The sequence below is a fragment of the Ambystoma mexicanum genome, chromosome 2q (genome assembly GCF_040938575.1).
Source record: "Ambystoma mexicanum isolate Mex_15411 chromosome 2q, UKY_AmexF1_1, whole genome shotgun sequence".
In the NCBI taxonomy this organism is placed as follows: Eukaryota; Metazoa; Chordata; class Amphibia; order Caudata; family Ambystomatidae; genus Ambystoma; species Ambystoma mexicanum.
The window spans coordinates 1,147,637,068-1,147,660,221 of record NC_090924.1 but is presented as its reverse complement, the minus strand read 5'-3'; the positions used below and the strand labels follow the sequence as shown (position 1 = coordinate 1,147,660,221).

Below are 23,154 nucleotides of genomic sequence, written 5' to 3'. Positions count from 1 at the left end.
TTGTTGTCTTGGCACCATGACAGTACATTGTCTTACCCTTGGTCCTCCAGGCCCAGGATCACCAATCTCGCCTTTGTCACCTGTCTTTCCCAGTTCACCCTTTTGTCCATGATCTCCCTGTCAGGATATAAGACCAGTAAAAACAACTGGAATTAATCAATGATAAAACAAACATTGACAATACATTATCTAGGAAACACATTTTGTTGCGTATGACGTAATTTCTCGGTTTTATTGTATTTCTTACATATATATGTTAATATTTACAATCCCTTTTATAATAAATGGAGGCATTTGAAATAACTACATAATCATATGTGTAGATAGTGAATTGGAGAATGAAAAGGACTGTATGAAAGCGGGGGCAAAGGAAAATATACAGAATAAACATGCCAGATAACTACTGATATAAAAAAGTACATATTTTTCCCAAACATGGGATATTCTATACTTTCCCATGCTTTAATTAGAGTACCAAATGATGAAGATCAAACGGAAAAATGGGACTAAGAAACAGTGTTTAATTGAAAAGGTCTATATGATCAATCAAGCATCTCTGATTTGTTTTCCTCCTCCATCTCAGGAGAACACTTAACAACTGCTAATGAACAAGTGAATTCCAAAGTATGCATTATATAACACTGTCTGCAAAACATATTTGGAGGCAGTGTTGTATGTCTCTCAAAGCAGAGAGCAAATGTAAATGCTAAAGATGATTTTCCTTGCTTTAATCTTTACTTTTAAACTCCGCTTTGAGAGTTATGAAAAGTGAATGCAGAAGACCAGCAACACATGTTGATGGTCTCCTGCATGCAATTAAATGACCCACTTTGTGTCTAGGGTTGGGGATTATTCAGTTTAGTTTCCTCCTTTGGTCTACAGCAGTCTTCCCCATACTGAGCTTTTCCCACCCTCTTCGTGGTTCAGGAAGAGTCCCCTTCCTCCTTTCTTTTTCTCCCATAGGTTGTTTCCTAGCCTTGCAACCATGAGTTTGGTTTTGATTGGACTAGAAGGCAACTCCCGGATTAGCGCTAAACTGGCTAGGCTTCAAAGGAAGGTGCAAGGGTCAACACCCTCTTTATTACCTCTCTATAGGATGGTTTTCTTACTTTGCTGACTATTCCTGTTCGTCCAAATGGGGACTCTGTGAGAGTGAGTCCTACATCTCCTCCATGTTCGGCACAGCACCTGGTCTGACAAGTGAGTGTTTTCCAGAGAAAGCAGATTTGCGGTTTCTGAACAGTTGCATTGCAGTCTCTCTCCTGTTGTTTTCAAGTACTACAAAGTTTACAAAGTTGTAGTCTACCTCGTTGTTCTTTTCATCTTCTGAGACTTTGTTAATAAAATCAGTGTCTTGGATCATTTACCAGGTCCATTACTTGGATCCAGAGAGGAAACTACAGATTCCCTCATTCAGACCCAATTTATCCTGGAACTCGAAGTCTGTTCCTCCTGAATTAGTCTTCCTTTGCTAAGACCTGAAAGTACCATGCCTTCAGAGGAGCTGCAGGCCTATGGGATCCCACGTCTGTCAGCCTCAGGTAGGAACATTGAGTAGCAGCTGGTCTAGTCCCACCACTAGCAGGCCGCTACTCTGAAACATGAATATATTGAGTGGTGAGACTTTGCACATAGCCTCCATCTGTATGAATGCCTATTATGTCCCATCTCTCATGTAACCGCTACTGCAACTTGCTCTTGGCGTAGAGTTGTGTATTTTTTCTACCTTTTGTTGTTACCGTTTCTTGTGTTGCTGCATTGTCAATGTATGTGATCATAGCTGCCATAGTAGGTGATGTTTCTTGTCTTGTGAGTATTTGTCATTATCTTAGTAACCGTATATAATATTGCCAAAGGTGTCTGCTTCACAAACACTAACATTGCTTCCTGATGTTTAGTGTACTCATGAGACTCTTAACCCACATCCCTTCTAGTATTTTTGTAATAACTTTCCTGACTGGCACAATCCGAGTGTTAGCTTTTATGCTTTATTGAATTCAGAGTGCATGTTCTTAATGTGTGTGCAGAACACCTGTGAGACCATGCACACACTTTCTTTTTGAGTATCCTTTATCGTATGTCTTCCCTGTATACCCACCCGATCATTCAAAGGGCGGTCACATAAAGGTCCATAGAGAATTTTTCTCCCACTTCCCTATATGATTTTATTGGCTTGTTGCTATTGTCGGGAGATGTTCATCAGTAACATTTTTTGGATGCATAGTAACACAGACATATGGTGTGACTCCTGGAATACTGAACCGGGATTTTTTTGCGAGAGTAATGCCAAAGGCCAGCCCTCTATCAATCAGTAAGAGGCTCTTATTCTAGATACTACTTTCCATCTCCTTATCAGGGTAAGGGCTTGAGCTTTTTGAAGTTTGTCATTCACTAGGAACCCCAGAAGATCACCATTATTCTTCATTTATACTAACTCAGACTATTCTACTACTCTGAGGCAGCACTGTACTAGTGAAGTAGCACTAGTACAAACTAAATGGTGGTGCCAGGGTCTGAATTCTGATCCCTGGTATGTAAGATTGTATTGCCTGATTTAAATTAGTTCACCTGAGGCAAATGCCATATCAATCAAGCAATCAAATGTATTACCACCTTAACTGTTTATTCATCATAAAACAAATGCACAAAAAAACAACAGCAGCACACACCTTTGACATGTAGATAGGATTATCCCATTTTGAACATTTTCAGTGCTTTGAGAATGTAAGTGCTCCATCGCCCATGTACTGTCTTTGTTGAGGCTCTGAGTTTCCATGTAGGTAGCCACTGATGGCCAGTACTGTTAAGTGTTTTTCCATTTATGTGCACATGTATACTGGAGTAAAGAAAGTACAGTATCCTGACAGTGGAGCACAAAGTTTAGCACTTACCTTTTGACCAGGAATGCCATGTCCCGGTGAACCTTTTGGCCCTGGTAAACCTTTATGGCCTTGGTCTCCCTGTTGAAATAATAAAAGTAGACGGAACAATAGTAATGTTTACAATGATTAACTACCCAGGATTTGTACATCTTCCTAAATTACTAAAATCCATGTTATAATATCTTGTTTACACATTCAAGGGTTCCTTTTAAGCATTTTACACAAATTAGTTGATTTAGATGTACTTGACATTGGTTCATTTGAATGCAATTTGTTTTAGTTACTGAGGCTATACAGAAAACATTATCTTTGTAGTGTCATGATTTTAAAATATTAAAACTATAATTGAAACAAAAAAGAGTAACCATTGTGTTTCATGTAAACTCCATGAAAATCACATGTAGCAATAACAAAGAGTATGTAACACCAGCACACCCATTTTCGAATGCTAAACCAACTGAACATCGATAGTGAGATTGATGAGCATCTTGGCGGGAAAGGCATATGGCCCAGTGATCCTGCTGTTGATAATTAAGCAATATGCCCCGAGCTTTGGGGACATTACCGACTCAGGTAATGCCCTGGAGCCCATAGTTATAGGCCCGAGCGAAGCAAGGGCCTTAACAAAGGCCCCGGGGCATTACCAGCGTCGTTAATGCCCCCCCCGCAAGGGGCATATAGCTATTAGTACCCCGGCCTGCAAGATCTGCGTGACCGGGGCACTAAAAGCATTTTTTCCTGTCCCGAAACACTGCAGCGTTTCGGGACAGAAAAAAAGACCAAGAAAATGGCCACCGGGAAAGGGAAAAAGGAGTCTGTTTTCTCTTTCCATGGTGGCCAGCTGAAGCAGACGCACTGGGAACAGTTCCCAGCTTGTCCGTTCCTGAAAGACGACAGAGAAGAAGGTAAGTGGGGTTGGGAGGGCGGAAGGGATGGAGGACAAAAAAAAACATACCTGAATCCCCGGCGGGGAACGAAGGCGGCTTCCAGCCGTGTGGCCCCGCTTCGAGCCTCCTCATGGACTGAGGGACTGCCACGCCCCCCCCCCGCTGGGGACAAAGGCACGGAATCCAGGGATTCCCAGCCGGGTAATGCCCCGGCGAAAGCCAACCGGAATGGTCCTTACATTCTGATTGCGCCCTCGCCAGGTGCTAATCATTGTTTTTTTTTTAAACCTTTATTTTTAACTTTTATGTCAACACAGTACAACTACACACCCATATTAGGGTGAACATAACTTGCACCAAATCCCACTCGTCCCGCCCCCTCCTGACCCCCGACATCCCACTCTGAAGTTCAGTGCACATTGTGCTGCGTATTGCATCGCCCCAGTTCAATGTCTCAGTGAGGTGGAGGTACTAAGCCAGATAAACTGCCGAACATGGCCTTCTCCTCTAACTGTCTTTTTCAGGGGAGGATGGGGCATCCTCTGCTTCATTCATCAGAAAGGTTACCAGGGGGCCCCAGATGTCCGGCGGACGGGCATGAAGGGGCAACAGTTTAATGAAGTCTGTTTCAACATCTTGGCAATACAGAATGTCCCTGCGCCAAGCAGCGACTGTGGGGGTGGGACATCGACCCCAGGCCACGGCAATCCGCCTCCGAGCAAGAGTCAACAGCAGGCCAAGCAATTTTCTTATTGGTGCTGACAGGAGCCTCATCATACCGAGCAGGGCTGCTGTCTGGGCGGGCTGCACGGTTTCTCCCACGATCGTGGCTGTTGTCTCTACAACTTGGCTCCAGAATAGGGACAGTTTGGGGCAGTCCCATGGGAGGTGCACAAAGTCTGCCGAGGGTGAACCACATCTTTCACATTTTGCAGATGCCTCAGGGTGATGTTTGTTTGCTTTCGCTGGCGTGTAGTAGGTTTGGTGAAGGAAATTAAAATGGATTAGCTTAAAGCGAGAGTTGAGAGCCATCTTCTGCATTTGTCTCAGAATGAAGGTCCAGTCTTCCTCAGGGATGAATGTACGTAGGGACTTTTCCCAACTGGTTTTTGCACGGGAGTTGCTGGTGGTCGTGCCGGTGATAATAGATTTGTAGATCTGCGATACCAGTCTGCCTTCTCCCTGTGCTTGTATTGTGTTATGGAGTAACTGCCAGGTTTGTGGTTGATTTGGAAAATCAGGTAGGATTGCTTGCAGAGTGTATCGAGTTCGAAAGTAGATGAAAATATCCAGTGCGGTATTGCCGCCCCTCTGTCTGGCCTGTTGTGGGGTTATGAAACTGTCCTCAATGAAGAAATCTCCCAGGGAGTTTATGTGGAGCTTTTCAACCCATTGGTGGTAAACTTTCTCGGATGTCAGCGGCGCCCCTGGTAGGTATTTTGCAGGAAGAACGGGAGAGTACCGCGTTTGCACTCCATATTTTTGGGCGAGTGTTTTCCAAATCTTGTACATCGAGAGCGTCGCATTCATGGTGTTATTGGGGACCGGGGTCTGGCCGAGTATAACAGCACTCAACTAGTTGGGTGTCGCCAGGGCCCGTTCCACTTGCACGTGGGGTCTGACTGGTTGTGGGGCGTACCAATGACTGAGGAACTGTGCTTGTGCCACCCAGAAGTATTTCTCCAAATCTGGAAGGGCTAGTCCACCGCTCGTCACCGGAAGACATAGCGTTGAGTGCGCCACTCTGGCCGTTTTACCTGCCCATATTAATTCAAGAACCAAGCTTTTCAATCTTTTCAGGTAAGATTGTGGCAGTAGTATGGGAATGTTCGTGAATAAGTACAGTAGTTTCGGTAGTATCACCATCTTGACTAGAGAGGCTCTTCCCCAGAGAGTCAATGGCAGGGACTTCCATCGTACCACTTTTTCTTGCAAGGATTTGGTGACTTCTTCGTAATTGTCTCGGAACACCTCTTGATGAGTCAGTGCCAACTGAATCCCTAGGTACCGGACCTTGGATCTTTTCCATGTAAACTGAAAATCATCTGCAAATGCCCTGGTCGATGGGGTCAATGGGAATATGATGGATTTTGACGGGTTGATTTTTAAACCTGAGGCTGCTCCGAATTTAATGACTTCTCTCATTACTGGATTTAGATTTTCTTCGGGGTCGCGCACAAACAGCGCTACGTCATCTGCGTACAGGGATGTGATGAGCTTGTGTGGTCCTATGTTAAGTCCTCTTTGTTGCCTCAATTCCCTGAGGTTGGACGCCAAGGGCTCCATTATTAGGGCAAAAATCAGCGCCGAAAGTGGGCAACCCTGTCTAGTTCCGTGTTGTAATTCCACGGGGGCCGAATTCACTGTTCCCACATTGATGTTAGCCTGTGGATTGGTCTAGAGCAGGGACACTAGCTTGATGAATCGGGCACCCAGTCCCATCCTGGTGAGCACTGCGAACAGGAAGGGCCACTCCACCGAATCAAATGCCTTCTCGGCATCGAGAAGAACCGTGACTGCCTGCTGAGCGGGATCCAGTGCTGCGATAACGCCGAACATTCTTCTGATTCCAAAGGACGTGTTGCGGCCCGGAATTAACCCTGCCTGATCTGCCCGGACCAAGGCGGGCATTAGTGGCATGAACCTGTTCGCAAGTATCTTTGCTAGAATTTTATTGTCAAGGTTAAGCAAGGAGATGGGACGATAGGATGCGCAGTCCTCTGGAGGCTTGCCGGGTTTGTGTAAAAGGATGATGTTAGCGGCACAGAGGGATTGGGGATGTGTCTTCTTTTCAAGTGTCTCCTCGTATACTGCCGCTAGGAGGGGGGCAAGGGTATTGTCGAATGCTTTGTAAAATTCCCCCTTTAGGCCATCTGGTCCAGGTGCTTTGGAGTTCGGAAGGGTCTTGATAGCTTCTATGATCTCCTCTGGCGTGATCATTTCATTGAGTGATTCCCGCAGATGACTCTCGACCCAGTACAGCTCTGTGTCTTCCAGATACTCCAGTAGAGAATTTGAGTCACTGTTATGCTTTGTGCTGTAAAGGTCTTGGTAGAAAGCCTGGATTCCTCAGCCATTACTTTGTCTGTGTGGATCATCTTACCTTGTTTGGAGCGTATGCCTTCTATAGGGGGTAGCTTGTTATCTGCTCTTATCAGGTTTGCCAGAAGGGCACCGGGTTTTTGGCCTTCACCATAATGCCTCATTTGGTTGTTACGGGCTAGAAATTTTAATTCTCGTTCCACTGTGGAATTAAAGATCTGAAGTTCCTCTTTCAGGGCCGCTTTTATTTTGGGGTCGCCTGTACTTATGATTTGTCGTTCCAGGTCATTAAGGCGCCTTTCGCTGGTTGCCAGCTCACGCCTGATGAGCTTAAGAATACCATTCTCCTTAGCGAGGCAAATCCCCCAAGTGAAACATTTCAGCGTTTCCCAGACTGTGCCGGGGGAGGAGACCGACCCTGTGTTAACTTCCAGGAAAGTGGCGATTTCTTCTCACAGCTCGGCTGCAAATACCTCCTCTCGCATGGATCCGTTTTTGAAGCGCCAGCGCTGTAATGGGGATTTAGAGTTGGCTGGATTGAGATTGAGGCTTATCGGGGAGTGATCGGATAGCGTTCTTGGGAGGATACAGCAAGAATCGCTCACCAGTGGACCCCGTGCAGAGATGAAAAAGTAGTTGATCCTGGAGCTTGTGTTATGTACTGCTGAATGAAAGGTGTATTCTTGCCGCTCCCCATTAGTTGCTCTCCATGCGTCCTTCAGATCAAATGCCCTGCAAATTTCTTTTATTTGAAAACAGGCTTTGGACATGGGCTGTGGCGTAGTTCTCGATCTGTCTTTCGCCAGGTCGAGCACTGTATTCATATGGCCCCCCCAAATTATGGTTGACTGAGCCTGGGCGTAGAGCTGTGTTAGTACCCAACCAAAATTGTCAGGGCCGTCTGTGTTCGGAGCGTAGGAGTTGATAAGGGTTATACTTTGGCCAGCTACTGTACCACTCACTAGAATGGCTCTGCCTTCGGTGTCCTTCACGGAGTGGATTGGATTAGCCGGAAGTTTTAGTCACCTATGGATAAGGATAGCGACTCCTCTGGAGTACGACGAATATGAGGAGAAGTACCTGTGCCAACCCCAGCTTCTGGCCCGAGGTGTTCTTTCCCAGGGGGTAGATGTGTTTCTTGAAGCATGGCTACGTCGATCTCGTGCCTTCTCAAGTATTGCAGGATTTTTCTGGTTTTGATCGGGATATTACCTCCTCTTATGTTCCATGTTAAAACCTTGAATGAAGCGCGTCGAAGAGTTGATTACGTCTCGTTATATTCGCGTTAGCCGGCAGCGATGAGGCCAGCCCAAGTCTCGTGTTTTTACTTGTTGCGCACTGGGTCTCCTGCCGGATGATGCGGCGGCTTCGATGGGGAAGGCTCTGTAGAGGTGGTGGGCTTGTCAGGGCACAGGGGCATGGGTCGGGATCGGACGTGAACAAATGGCGCGTGTCCAAACTAATAACTTTAAAACTTTTCCCATAGCGCGGACAACCCCCAACTTGTCCGTCGGGATCCCCCACAACTTGAACGTGGGAACAAATGCTGTGCTAGGGGCGCTTGGGGCTTTCCCAACGTGTCTGCCCTGCCATGTTTACTATATTGCGCTTGTTCCGGTTGGCTCCTTGTGATTAACTGGGGTGATTGCTGGGTGCTGTTTCCTTAAGGAGGATTCCTGGGGTTTCTTTCTCTTTGGGGACGGAGCTGACGAGGATGTTGATCCGGGCAACCATTCTGGTCTAGGAACGTGTGGGCTTCTTCCGGGGACTGGAAGAAGTGGACTCTTCTGTTGTGTTGTACTCTGAGCCGTGCCGGGAACAGCATTGAGTAGACCAGCTGGTTGTCTCGAAGTCTTTGCCTGACATTGGTGAAAGCTCTTCTCTGTGCTTGTACAGCGGCCGAGAAGTTGGGGTAGAAGTGGATTTTGTCCACGTCGTGGAGCAGTTCTCCCTTCTCTCTGGCCAGGCGGAGAATGGCGTCCCGGTCTCTGTAATTTTTAGTAATCTCACAATGATGGGTCTGGACGGGGCACCAGGGGCTGGTCTGGCGGACGGATCCTGTGCGCTCTCTCTATCATAAACAGTTGTGAGAACGCTTCTCGGCCAAAAAGAGAGATGCAAAGTGATTCAACATAATCTTCCAGCTTCGTCTGGGGTTCATGTTCTCTTACTCCAATGATTGGGATATTTTTCCGTCTGGAGCGGCCTTCTAAGTCTTCGCACTTGGCCATGGTTGTGGTTATTTGGCTTTCAAGTCTGGCTACCTTGCTCGATAAGGCCGTCGCGCCGTCGTCCCGGTCGGAGACCCGCTGTTCAACCTCGGTTAATCATTCCGTGGGTATCGATGCAGTGTTGCATTAGGTCTACTTTAGAGGACAGGCCGTCCATTTTACTGTTTAGACTGCCGATGCCCACTTTTAGCTCTAAGAGAAGTTCTTTTATTTCAGACGGATTGGTCCCTGATGCTGCCTGAAGTGAGCCGCCAGGCGTGGGTTCACTCTCGTCTTGTAAGTGGGGGCTTTCGGAGTCGTACCATTTTCAAACGTCAGCTTCCTCTGCAGTTTATCTGCTTTCCCCATCTTGCTTTGCTGAGTATGTAAGGTTTCTCGGTACTGTAGGTTTACCACCGAACGGAGGCCTCGCAGTGTCCTTTGCATTGGTGGGGTTGCAAATGCTGGCAAAAGGAGAGAGGGTTTGGATTGTTGTGACTGCTTTCTGGTGGAGTGCTTCCCGTACGTAGGCAGGACCCAGCCGCAGCCCTGGGGAATTCGAGAACTTGCACTGTGGGCCGTTCCGGAGACATAGGAGTGATGATCGTTCGATTCTTACGTGGAGTAGGTCGACGAAGGCCCTTCACCGTAAAGGGTTACGTGCGGTGGGTGATGCTTTATGTAGCGGGTTTCAATTGTAGTCTAAGCGTCTCGCTGGAGCAGAGGCCCTGGGGGTTTTATTAGTTGCAGCTGTGGGTTGCGATGCACCGCTCACTCGGGGGTGTGGAGTCCTGTTGCCGCGGGCCTCAGAAAGCAGCACGGTTTGTGGCTGGGGGTCGCGGGGGCACGGTGTGTGCGCTTATGCTTGCGATCTCTCCTCCTTCCAAATCCCTGCGCCCTGCCACCTGTACCTCAGTCTGCGGTCCTGCCGTGGGTCTGTCTCAGCTTCCACCGTCAAATCACTTCCGCCCAGGCTGCACCCTTTCCCGCCGTGTCAGAGCTTCGATGTGTTGGCTCCCCCGGAGCTCGTTCCGTGCTCGGTTTACACCACCCGGCGCGGGGGGCATGTTCGTGCACGGAGGGACTCCGGGGCTGTCTCCGGGTCCGAAGTAGCGGCCCTGCCGGTGCGGCGCCGATGGCCAGCGCCCACCACAGTGACGATTCGCCGGCCGGTTCCTGACGTGGTGGGTGCCTGGGAGGGGGGACTTTCTGGTTTCCTCTGCACTTTGAGCCCCAAACGTCTCTGCTTCAGCTGCGGATGTTAGAACAGCCTCGCCGTCGGGGGGTGCCCGGAACAAATGTTCTCCTGGGGCTGCTCGCGCACCGAGATGGCCGATGCGCTTGAAATGGTGGGCCTCAGCACCGGGTGGGTCGTTCTGGGGCGTAGAAAGGCCGATTTTCCTCCACATTCGAGGGGATGGGAGTCGTGAGGCTTAGGAACCGGGAACTACCCTTGGTTATGTAGAGCCAAGCCGGGAACAGCAGGATTCGTACGGATTAATCCCGGGCAGAGCAGGAGCTCAAGCCGTGGCGTCGTTTTGGGTGGCCCTCTAGCGCCCTCTAGGTGCTAATCATTGTTAATCTTATAAATAGCCAAGATTTAGGGCACATTAACGGATACAATAAAATTATAGTGAGTCAGTCTGTCTCCTTCTTGGGTATGGAAGATTGTGATTTAATTCCGTACCCCACATTATTTCTATACAAATGTAACAATTGTACTGTTTTATCTTATATTTGCACTTTACTTACTAGTTGAACAATTGAAATGCTATTGTACCTACCACTTCCTAAAGCTTTGTAAGAAAGAGAAGGAGAATGACAGTGAGACGGAGGGATATGGAATTGTAGTCAGGTTTTGGTTGGTTTAAATGTACTTTATGCTGTTTGCTCTTTTAAAGAAGGGCATTGAAAGGTATTCATATTTTGTTTGTTCAAAGGTTTTTAAGCAAAACGTGACTATGGGCCTCATTAGGACCCTGGCGGAGAGGGTGTTACGCCAGCGTAGTGCATGGCGTACCTCTCCGCCATACTACGAGTTCCCGTAGCGCCATGGAGGTTTTCTCCGCCTGGTTTTACCAGCCGGAGAAAACCATGGCGCTACGGGACCTCGTTGTTAATTACGCCACCGTATTTTACGGTGGCGTAATTAACTCCTTCCCCACTCCCATTATACCCTATGGGGCGAAAATGGGAATGGGGAAGGGCAGAATGGGGATTGGGGATTTACCGCTCCGCCGAGGTCGGAATGGGGCGGTAAATCCGCCAACCCCCATGGCGCTATCGGCGGCTTTCCGCCATGCTTCGCGGTGCATTTAGCACCGCGAAGTCCGCCTGGGTCGTAATGAGGCCCTATATACTTTGTGTACTGAACAGGCAACAAAGCAAATACAACTTTTCTGTGAGTCTTTTTCAAGAGTGTTCATGACCCAAATTAATGTGGGAAGGACTTGTCTGGTGTGAGGCAGAGGAAAGAAAGACAGGAAGATGGATCTTTTGAGAGATGGAAACTAGAGACCACTTTTGGGAGAAAGGACGACCTCACTCTCAACATCACCGGGATTGTGAAAAAAGAGGCCTGCTCTGGGGCCATCTTGAAAACCATAATGGCAGCAAGGTACCCCTTCATAGTGCCAATATGGAGGCCCATCCAGGTCAAAGAAAGCAGAAAATCCACACAAAAAAAAAAGAACATGTGGAGCAACTAAAGGGGACCTACACAACCAGCTTGTATAGATGTATAGATGCATGTGTTGGAGGGTCTTCCAGCAGAAAGGAGCAGGTCTGAGATGTCCTCTGACAAATCCCACTCCTTATACCTCAATCTTTCAGCAGCCAAGCACAAAGGTAGAGGGTGTTTAGGTTTGGGTGTAGGATCAGTCCCTCTAATTGGGAGAGGAGTTCTGCATTCTGCGGAAGGTGCAAAGGAGGGCAGATGGACATGATCAGCAACTGTGCGTACCACGTTCTCCACGTTCTCCGGGCCCAGCCTGGAGTGATCACGATCATCATGGACCAGAACAGGCATAGTCTCCTTAGAACCAGTGGTATAACATGGATCATCACAAATGCATTTAGCAGTTTGAAGTCCCACTCGACTGTCAAAGCATCCCCCAGAGTTCCCTGCAAAGGACATTCCTGGAGCATAAACACCTTAGTTTACTGTTCACACTGAAAGCGAAGAGGTCCACATGTGGGGTCCCCCAATGGGAGAACACATCCTCCAGAGCTTCCTGGCAGAGGTCCCACTCTTAGGAGGCTGACAACTGTCTGCTGAAAGCATCCGCCAACACCTTCTGCTTGCCGGCCAGGTGAGCCACTGTCAGAGACACGTTTGCTGAGGTAGTGCATGGCCACTGTGTTGTCCATCAGGGCCAACACAGTGTTGCCTTTTACAGCTGGAAGAAAAGAGACCAGGGCCAGCCTGATCAGATCTAGAAAAGTGTTGTGTTCCTCGCATACCAGCGGAGACCAAAGGTCACCCGTTGACAGAGCTGGACGTTAGCACCCCAGCTCTTCAGGGACCCTCCATGACTATAATTAGTTGTTGCCAGGGTTGTCAAAATAACGCAACCTTCAGCAGGCTGTCCATCCAAAGCCATAATTCCAGGTCCCTGAACACCTTTGCAGAGACCTGTAAAAGGTCTGAGGTATGCCCCTGAAATTGTGAGCATTGGCAACTGAGAAGCCATTGATGCAACCTCAGGCGTAGCCAAGCCTCAGGCACCACAAGAATGCAGGAGCCCATAAGACCAAGCAATGCAGAATAGCAGAGGCAGGAACCTTTTCCTGTGGTTGGAAGACATGTGCCATCTTGGAGAAGTTTTGCTATTTGGTCCCGAATCTGGAAGGCCCAACACAGGCGAGTGACCAAGACTGCACCAATGAATCAGATAGACTGTAATGGCAAAACATGAGACTTCCTGAAGTTCAGTGAGAAGCCCCTGCTGTGTAATAGGCAGCACAGCTGGTGCAAGTGCACCAATGTCTGGTCTGGGAGCAAGCTCAGATGAGCCAGTCGTGCAGATAGGGGAAACACATGGATGTCTTCCCTTCTGGCGAGCCCCCACCACTAGCAGCAGCTTTGTGAAGAGTCTGAGTGCTGAAAAGAGGCTGAATGGCAGGACCTTCAACTGTTAATGGCAATTTCCTACCTTTAATCTCTAGTACTTCCTGTGCTTCCTGTGTTTGGGCTCATGGAAGTATGCATCCTTGAGATCCAGCGAGACCAGCCAGTCCTGCAGGTCCAGGGCCTGTGGAATCTGAGTTAAGGTAACCATCTTGAACTTGCATAAGTACAAGTTCAAAAGCCTCAGATCCAAGACGGGGTGAAGGCCTCTGTCCTTCTTCGGAATCAGGATATAGGTTGAATACCAGCCCTTGCCTCATTTTGGATAGGGAACCAGGACTATGGCATCCTTTTCTAGAAGCTGACAGATTTCTTCCAGTAGTAGAATGTCCAGAGGCAAGAATTGTCTGACCCGCGGATAGCCCGGAGGGCAATGAGAAAAAGGTAGACAGTATCCCTGGTGAATGACCAGTAAGGCCCAGGTGTCAGAAGTGGTCATCCACTCTCTGCCAAATTCGGATATACTGACTCCCACAGAGGGATGATGGAAGTTTGACTCAAAGAGGCTTTGCACCTGTGGCAGCAGAGGGAACCATGAAGGCAGCAACGCTTCCTCTCTGTGCACCTCTACCCTGACCTCTGTTGGGGCAGCGCTGCACCTGCTTGCCTGAGGAGAATGAGCCCTTCCCCTGTGGACTTAGTGTAATGGGAATTCACCCATTCTGCCCTCTGGGTTGGAGCAACAATTGAGATACCTTTTCAGGTCAGAATTCTCCTCATAATAGTAAACCAGCATTAGCTTGACAATGCAGAGTAGAATGTAATGCCTTCAATGTAATGCATTGAAGAAAGAGCAAGTAATGTGCTACATGTTTAAAGAGCAGTCTATACTACAATATTATAATAGTGCTTCAAACAGCAGAAGTATACTCATAGTACTTTAATGTTCAAATATGCTCTAGAGGCATGTATTAGCCTTGTATTGCCATGTAGCTATAGAGCAAGAGTTTTATCATGTGTCACAAACAAATGTGTGTTTCATTCATTAATTCCTGTAACCATTTGTTATAGTAAAGTGCTCAGCAGCTTAAACAGTGTATTCATATCATACACGCATGCAAACATGCCTACATATGTCATTTTGAGTAGGCCAGTGAGAGAACCTAATTTGCCATATACGCAAATCAAATCTATTTCATTTTCCATGTTAAGGGAAGCAGCTGCAGTCTGCTTAGGACCCAAGACAAAACATCACCTTGACATAGGGCCTAGATAGATATTTTAGCAAGTCACTAAGAGCTGAAAATTTAGCAGGTTGCTAAGAGCTGATAATTTAGTGGGTTGCAGGTGTCAATGATAGCTCATCCAAGAGAGGTGGACTCCTATGGCGCCAAGGCTGGAACCATCAGCGCTAAGGTCAAAGCAGATGGTGCCAAGGCCTTGGCAAAGATGTCCAGCATCTTAGTCTAATTGCCTCCCATTCGTCTGGAGTAGTGGATAAGGTGGGGAAACGCACCCGTGGAGCCTGATTTTCATGGGTTTTCCTGGAGTGTGGCTCCTATTCTTCGATATTGTGTTTTGAAGAAACACCTGGAGACTGACATCCTTTGCGCTAATTCTTGTTCTTTTTCTCCCTTTTCCTGTCTTTTTCTCCTTGTCCGGGAATCCTCAAACACGTCAGTTTGTGACTCTTTTCCCTGTGGAGGAAAGTGAACACCATTGCCTCCTGTTCCATAAGTGCCTTGGATAGTCTTGACTGACACGTCATGCAGTCTTGTTTGCTGTGCCCCTCACAGAAGCAATAAAGACAAATCCAGTGAACATCTGAGATGGACATTTGAAGCCTGCAGTCGAAGCAGGCTTGAAACCCCCAAAGACTTCCTTGGATTCGGCATATAGTCAAAAGTAATGAGACCTGAGAAAAACGTAAAAGAAGCTGTCTCCCCTAAAGCTAGCAGAGTGCGCAGAAAAAAGGGAACTTAGGTCATGGGCCACTGTGTCTCTATATATACTTGCCCCATCATCATGTCCAGTTTGGGTGTGTAGAGGCATTGAACAGAGCCAACGAGTGCCAACGTGGAGGCGCGCTGTGCCCCCTGGCAGCAGAAAAGCTTCTGAAGATCAGCTCCGCTGGGAGATAGATATCAAAGATAAGGAATCCACACAGACGAATCTGACTCACTGACAACAAAGTAGCCACTGAAGTGACTTCACACACAACCTAGCCAAAAATCCAGGCAGCCATAAGATTAAAAAGTCCCACAAATGCTGTACACAAACCATCTCAAGGATGTTTGTCACCCTCTCCTCACATGGGAAAGCTCTGCAGGATCGGGTATCGAGAATCACCAAGATGAAATGGAGCAACTGAGATGGGGCAACTAAAACTCTGTGGAGGGCTAAGAGAGTCCAGAGCTGTGTGGCAGATGATGGTAGATGTGGCATGGGTGGGATGACACTAGATCTGGTGTACCGGCTTAAATGAGGCAATCATCCAGTAGGGACTGATGTGACGTTGTCCCGCCTGAGAGGTGAAGCCACCATCGCCAAAAGCTTGGTGATGACCCACAGTGCAGTGGGATGGATTGGCGAGTGAAAGTAAGCATCACGAAGTTCCAGTGATACCAGACAGTCCTGTGACTCTAGGGCCTACATAATCTGGGCCATGGGGGCGACCCTAAACTTGTTTTTGTGCAGGTACATGTTCAGAAACATCAGATCAAGGATGGGACGCAGTCCGATCATTCGTTGGTAAAAGAAAATAATAAGTATTAACTTTTCCTCCCTCTAGTGCACTTTGCAAGGAGTTGATAACCATTCTCCAGAGGTAAAATGTCTACAGTGGGGAGGTGAGAAGGACAGCCTGGGGGGGCTTTAAATGAATAGGAGGTAATGTTTCCTCTTGATAATATGTAAGGCCCAGGCATTGGAAGTAGTGCCCAACCACTCCTTCACATGCAAGGATAAGCTCGCCCTGCTAGGATGGGATGGCTAAAGTCCATTTCAGAGGGGTTTGGAAATGAGGTCCCGGGGATGGGCGGCTGAGGCAACTACTCATCTCTATGCTCCTCTGCCTATACTTTGGAAGGGAAACCCAAGCTGACCTTTCCAAAGTGCACCTGAAGTAGGAAAAATCCCAAAAGGGATGACCCATAAGAGGAGATGGTGGAGACTGTTTATTGAGAGATTTAGTGGTCAATGTGTGCGTCTCAAACATCTCCAGAGACTGATCCACATTTTGACTGAGGAGGTTGTCACATCAATGGGCATACCCAAGAGTTCAGCTTTGATAGCAGTGGCAAAGCCAGCCATTTGCATCAAAGAATGACTGTGCATGGATTTTGCCACACAGTCTGCCCTGTCCAGGGCTGACCTGAGTATCCAACATGATCCCTCCTTCCCATCATTAAGCATTAAAACCTTCTCTAATCCCAGGTATGAGGAGATTCTTTGATGCCTCCAAGAGCACATTCCACAAACAGTGGGTGCATTTAGCCTGGTTACAGTTGGCATACACAGCCCTCTATATCAGACTGCCAGAATCAAATACCTTTCATCCAAAAGTTGCCAATAACTTGCTTCCCTATCTGGGAGCAAGGATGGTAATGTAGTCGACTTTGAGTCCACTGTAGGACCTCAACAACCAGACTCTCTGGAGTGGGGTGTGTGGAAAGGAAACCTGAATGCTCAGGAACAAGTCCACAGCCAGTATGGAGACTGGTTTAATAACTGAGCTAGCAGTGGGTCAGCTATTGCTGGGTTAAAGGAAAAAAGTATCTTTTTCTGCGGAACCTGGTCCAGAATGCCCATAAATCAAACTGTAAAACTATGCCACTGGCTTCGCTAGAGGTAACAAACCTACAACATCCACTGTTATCAATGTTTTGTTAGAAGGATGCATGAGGCTTGCCATATGCAAAGGTATGCATGAAGTCCAGTTCCGCGGGGTGTTCACACCATTAGCATCACAAAAGTAGGAAGACAAATCAGTGACGGTAGGGTGGCAAGCCAAAAGAAGGACTCAAACCCGGGGACATGGTTCACATGTAGTTTTATTTACATTAAAAGAAAATTCCTCACTGACTCTACAACTAAAAGGGTGTTCCCTTCCTACAAAACTAAACTAAGGTGCTCATCGATGGTCCAAAATTAAAATAGTCCTCGGTCCAAACCTATTCACTAAACTGGCCCTACCACTAAGAAAAATGTAACCGAAAATATGTTGAGTGCTCTGCACTCTGGGTTGTTCACCACGATCTCTCTCAGACATCCCAGGAATCCCTCCTGGGTCTGGATGCAATAATTATCAGTTAATAATAGTTCTCCTAAAAATTAACAATTCTTTGCAGTCAAGGTTCCTCAAAAGTGCCCCAAAGTTCAAACCTAAAGTCTCAAGTCCCTCTCCACCACCTTGTTTGATCTCTCCCCGTTTTGTTCACCTGCTGGGTACCTCTGTGCTCCCCTTGTATCGGTTCTTCCCTTTGCTTATTGGGCCTCTCTGTGCTCCTCTTGTATCTGTTCTTCCCTTTGCTTATTGGGCCCCTGTGGTTCCTTTGGGTTCCTCTTTCAAAATGTCTCATTTATTTGGGTATCTGTGACCCCTCTTTCTGTCTGACTCTCTTAGCTCTCGTGGATCCCTGTGCCCCTTCTGGAGGATCCTGTGACCCATCTCTGTCTCTCTTAGTTCTCATGGGTTCCTGTGACCCTTTTAGAGGTACCAGTGACCCCTTTCTGGCTCTCTTAGTTTTTGTGGGTCCCTGTGACCCTTCTGGAGGTATATGTGAATGCTCTCTGGCTTTCTTTGTTCTCGTGGGTCCCTTTGACCCTTCTGGAGGTTTGTGTTGCTCGTGTATTTAGGGCTCCCGCAACCCTTCTCCTTATCTCATGCTCTCTCCCTCTTCTCAAGTCCCTGTGAGTCTTGTATGGGTTAAGGGGGACTCCCTCGTCCCCCCATGTTTTTTCCTCTCCTCTCTTCCCTCCAACTAGGGCATCCCACGTATCTGCTGTGTTGTGGGGTTTGCTCCAGTGAAGGTCTGTCTAATAAGCGGCAGAAGTGTTTTCCACAGTTTGCCGCACTTACGCACTGGAAAATAGCAGTTTTCATGTTCTGCTCATCTCAACTTTCTCTTACCGGTTGACTCCCGGGTTGAGAGCAAAGAAACCAGTCCTCCCTTCGTTCCTGGGCTCTGCATCTGCTTGCAGGCTTCGGGACCACCACGTCCTGTACGTGGTTGCGCCCCCAGATATGGTTTGCTTTGCACAGCCTCTCCTACTCAGGCCTTGCATGCTGCTCTGCTGGGCAGACCACATCTCCCTCGGACGTCCGCTTCCTTCTGTGCTAAGCCAACTCTGCTGGTCTGCGTGGCTCCACCCCTTGCTGACATTCTCACATCAGAGGCTCATCTCAGCGTTGGGTTTCTCCTCCATTCAAGGGTTGTTGGCCTTTTATTCTCGCTCTGAGATTCAAAAGTGGCGGATTGTTTACCACCAGCTTTCAAGTCTGTAGAAAGTCCAGCACTACCTTGAGCCAAACACAAAGAGGTAATGCCAGCGTTACCTTGAGTCCAACACATAGATGTGATGTCAGTCTTTCTTACTCCCATGTAGGTAAATGATACTTTAGGTATAGGGAGTTTACCATGGGACTTGGAGTCCTTGTCCCCTAAAGAGGAGTAACTCCCAATGAGGTCCTGCTTTCCCAAACCCCTAGGGAGAGTTTTGCTGAGTGGGATCACCTTTATAACCTCAAAGGGGGTGGTTCCCCCTAGAGAAGAAAGGACAAATTCCCCTAATTTGTCACAGTAGCCTTATGGTCCTGGTTAAAAAACACATCTGGGAAACCCCCCACCTATCCCGAATATTATAGAACATAAGGCATAGGATTTACCTCATCATCAAAAATGTAGCCCATTTTAGCAAACAACTGGGCCTACGGAGCTGGAGATTTATCGTTGCTGGGGCTTTATGGTCCAAATGGAGAGCCACTTAGAGTTGGAGGGTGACAGTATTGGGCGTCGGCACCGCAACAGAGCCAAAAGTCATGCAGTTGCGGTCTAAAGAGGCAGCTCTGCTTGCTTGTCCAATCACGCTGGACTCTTGCTCCACCACCAGTACTTGTATAAAAGTCACCATGGCCTTGGGAAATATGTACAAAATCTGTTGCCCACGTTCATCAAATTGTACTGGTTTAGAAGAGCGAGTGAGGAACAGTACCTTCGCTGGTGGTGATTCTCCAGTAGATTCTTCATCATTCCTTGCACAGGAGGGACAACTCTTCTTTGAGAAGGATCAGGGGGATGAATGACATCTAAAACATTTGTTGGGGAAGTGAGACCTCTTGTGACCCCTCTTCAACTTCATCTCTTGCTGGTCACCTTCATGTAACCGAGAATCATCTCAATGTCTTTCCTCCACTGAACAGTGCTCCACTCCCATCTTCTCCAAATTCTGAGCCTTTTTGGAAGAGGGATCCAAAGCAGGAGATTTGGAAGGACGGCACTTGTGGTCCTTTTTTAGGAAGGTGTACATTTTAGCAGCATGCTCACAGAGGGGCTTTCTATGCACTGACTGGCACAAGCCAGCAGTCATCCATAACAAATCACACCCCAAGGCATTAAGGACAAACCAAATTGAGGGTTCTTGATGGACATCTGCCTCCAGCAGTGCCTACAGGGCTTGACGCCTCCCTTGGGCTTCAACAAGTGACAGTTAGCAAGAGAGATAAGCATGATTAGTAAATGTAGAAGAAAAGCAATTGTGGTCATGGGGCACCGTCATGTCTGATGTCATGGACATGCATTGGAGTTGAACAGAGTCAACAAAGAGCTGCATTGCTTCTCCCATTGCTGAAAACACTTCCAAGGACAACTGGCACTAGAACACTATATCTAAGATGGGAAATATGTGGGACTAAGGAATCCTTTCAAAATAATGTTATACACACCATGCTTTCACACTCACCATGTTATCTGAGATTGTTAAACCTTTTTCACAATAATAAGAGGTATTTTCCCAAATTTTGCTTCATAAATCCTTGGGTAGATCTTACCCCTGACCCATTGTATATAAGAAAAGTCCTGCGCAACTGTACTGGCATTGGAATCTTAAATTAATGACATTGAAAGGTTGTGGTAGAAATATAAGTAATTCAGAGACATCTATTATGGAAAATTATATTGCATGTCTATATGTGGAAAAGCTGCCTTTCTATGGCAGCCTTTTGTCTGGGCAGCTCTCATGTGAAAGAAAGATCATGAGGCTTATGATGCTTTTATTTTATGATGCAAAACTACGCAATAAATTATACGTTCTAGCGAAATTAAATGTGCAGTCAGTTACGAATAGAACATTAATCTCTCAACTAAGCACAGAATACCACTACAGGTAATTGGGCATACATAGAGCACGGAAGTCACATATAAAAGAACATGCATATTATTTTATCATATTATGAGTAATTTAATATTTACCTTATTGCCCTGAGTGCCATATCCAGGAGGTCCTGCTGGACCAGGGAAGCCTTTCTGACCTATTGAGCCCTGAAGAAAAGATATGATCATTAACATTAAGTCTGATGGCTAAGGTTAACATTGTGCAGCATTAGTGGATGATCTATAGTCAGTGGATCTATGTTTGCTGGAATAATTTGTAGAACAATGTGTAGCCTCAAATGTTCTACTTAAATGTAAGTTATTTCATTGAACACAATTACTTGGTTTTACTTCCCCTGTCTATTGTGAGAACTGCACGCCTAACCCTTTTCGGAATTCCCAAGATGAAGTGAATACTAGATTTTCAACCTACTCCACTCATTCACTGCTGCCAGAAGGTCACATGCCTGGTACAACTGCAAGCAACAGTAAAGGTTGCACGCGTGCAAGTTTCCAAAGCACTTAGACTCCACTATTCACATGCAGAGGCACATCAAAGCCTCTGCAAGGTGCCCTCCGCTCAACATTTGCTAGCCTGGCTGAGCTAAAGACAAATCCATCTGCATGGTCCATTATCCCTCTAATGATCTTAAATCCTAATAGTCAAGTTCAGTCACCATACACATTTGTGAACTTAGCATACTATTCAGCATCGAACGCATACTTGGTGTCTCCTTGACAATTTAGGGAACACAATATAAGAGAGATTGACCTTCTCAATGAAGGCAGCAAGGTTATGGGATGCCATACCATTTTAAAGTAGAGTTACAGACACACATCTACCATACAGGATGCTTCCAAAGACATAGTTATTCTCTCAATAAGTGTTGGGCTGTTCGATCCTTCTATTATCAGGAAGCCACCAAAATGATGATAGGGCGAGCTAAATAAGAAATTTTAACATAACAAACATATAAAAACACTTTATTTGCTAGAAACTATTAGGGCTAATAATGCATCACCTGTGACAGACTAGTGGTTAACAATCTAATATGGTTTGAAGATCAGGAACCTAAAATAAGAGCTTATTTTACAAGCCCATTACTAACTATAGAAGTAGAAAAATGTTCCATAAAAGGCAAGTTGTTAGTCAGTCAGGTTCAGAGAGGTAAATGTATCTAGCAAGGGAGATCCCTCAAACCAAAGCGCAGTCATGTATAGCTTAGAAGAAAATAATTAAGAAAAAGTTACACTTATTTCATTTAGGTAATGAAAGCGGAGAACAAACATGTATGTTGAATGACAATACAAAAGCATTTGTGTGACGCAAATAAGATGGTACCTTAACAAACCTAACTGATAGTTGTACTAGATAGGATGGTTGTCGAACATCTACCAATCACTACATATTGTTACTTTGAGAAAACATTTTAACAACACAAACATAATTCTGAACCACAGCAAAAGAAATAATAATAATACCTATCTGAATCTGATTCTCTGTCTCTCTCATCCTATCATTCTCTTTACAACGGGGTTCTTCTTTCAGCTAAACGTGCTTATTATTCCAATCTTTTGTATACTGTGTCTGCACACTCCAGGCGATTGTTTCAATCTTTTTCTCGTTCACTTACACCTCCCACCCCATATCATGTGCTTCACTCTACTCTCACTGCCTCTTATTTTACAACTTATTTTTCCTCTAAAGTTGCTTCTCCTCATGTTGCTATTGTTCCATACTCCTTTTCCTTGACACTCCCATCTCCCACTTCAGTCATCTCCTCCTTTTCTCCCATCACTTATTCTGATACTTCTTCTCTTCTAGCTCGTCCTAATCCTACTGGTTCCCCATCCGATCCTATTCCCTCTTCTATAATACCTAAAGTGTATCCTTATCTTGTCTTCTACCTTACTACTCTTCCTAATATCTCTCTTCTTTGACTTTTCCATCTTGCTTTAAGCATGCTTCCATTCTTCCTAGTCTTAAAAAAACATCACTTGACCCTTCTCTTCCCTCTATTTTCTGTCTCATCTTTTTCCTTAGCTTTCTAAATTGCTCAAATGACTAGTTTACTCCACGGTTTCTACTCTAGTTACTAATAACTCTTCATACTTCTTTCCAGTCTGGCTTTAGTCCCTGCCATTCAACTGAAACTGCTCTCCTATCTGCATATGACTCTTTGCTCTCTGCCCGTTACACTATAAACATTCTTCCCTTCTTATACTTTTGGATCTGTCCGCTGCATTTGATACTGTTGATCATATCTTGTCTTTCTTCATTTGGTTTTGCCAACTTTGTTCTTGGCTGATTTCATTCTTATATCTTTAAATGCACTTATTCTGTTTCTTGGGCTGGTTCCACCTCCGCTACTCTACCTCTTCTTCATGGTGTCCTCCAAGGTTCTGTTCTCGGCCCCCTTCAATTTTCTCTCTACACCATCTTGTCCTTTGAGGTCTCGCATCACTTTTATGCTGATGATACACAACTTTTTCTCTCCTTTTCTTCTTTCTCATCTACTATTCACGATAATTTAACTTCCTGTCTGCTTGCAACCACGTCATGGATGTCTGATCATTTTTTTGTCTTGAACTCGTTGAATAAAACAAAGTTCTATTATTCCCTGCCATCCCCCCACTTTCATTCCCTTTTCTGTCTTCTTCCCTCCTTCTTTGGTACCTCTTTCTAGCACTGCT

At 46.3% G+C, this 23,154-nt stretch overlaps 1 protein-coding gene across 3 annotated transcripts in view; it reads right to left on the bottom strand.

Moving 5' to 3' along the window:
* Positions 1–23,154, bottom strand: part of COL28A1 (collagen type XXVIII alpha 1 chain) — a 1,696,952-nt gene that overhangs the window by 420,897 nt on the left and 1,252,901 nt on the right. For all 3 annotated transcript variants that reach the window (XM_069648530.1, XM_069648529.1, XM_069648528.1), the window contains exons 27-29: positions 20,560–20,628; positions 2,892–2,960; positions 37–117 (exon numbers count right to left, since the gene is read on the bottom strand). In XM_069648530.1, the coding sequence (XP_069504631.1) occupies positions 37–117; positions 2,892–2,960; positions 20,560–20,628 (219 nt within the window). The remainder of the gene's footprint in view (positions 1–36; positions 118–2,891; positions 2,961–20,559; positions 20,629–23,154) is intronic.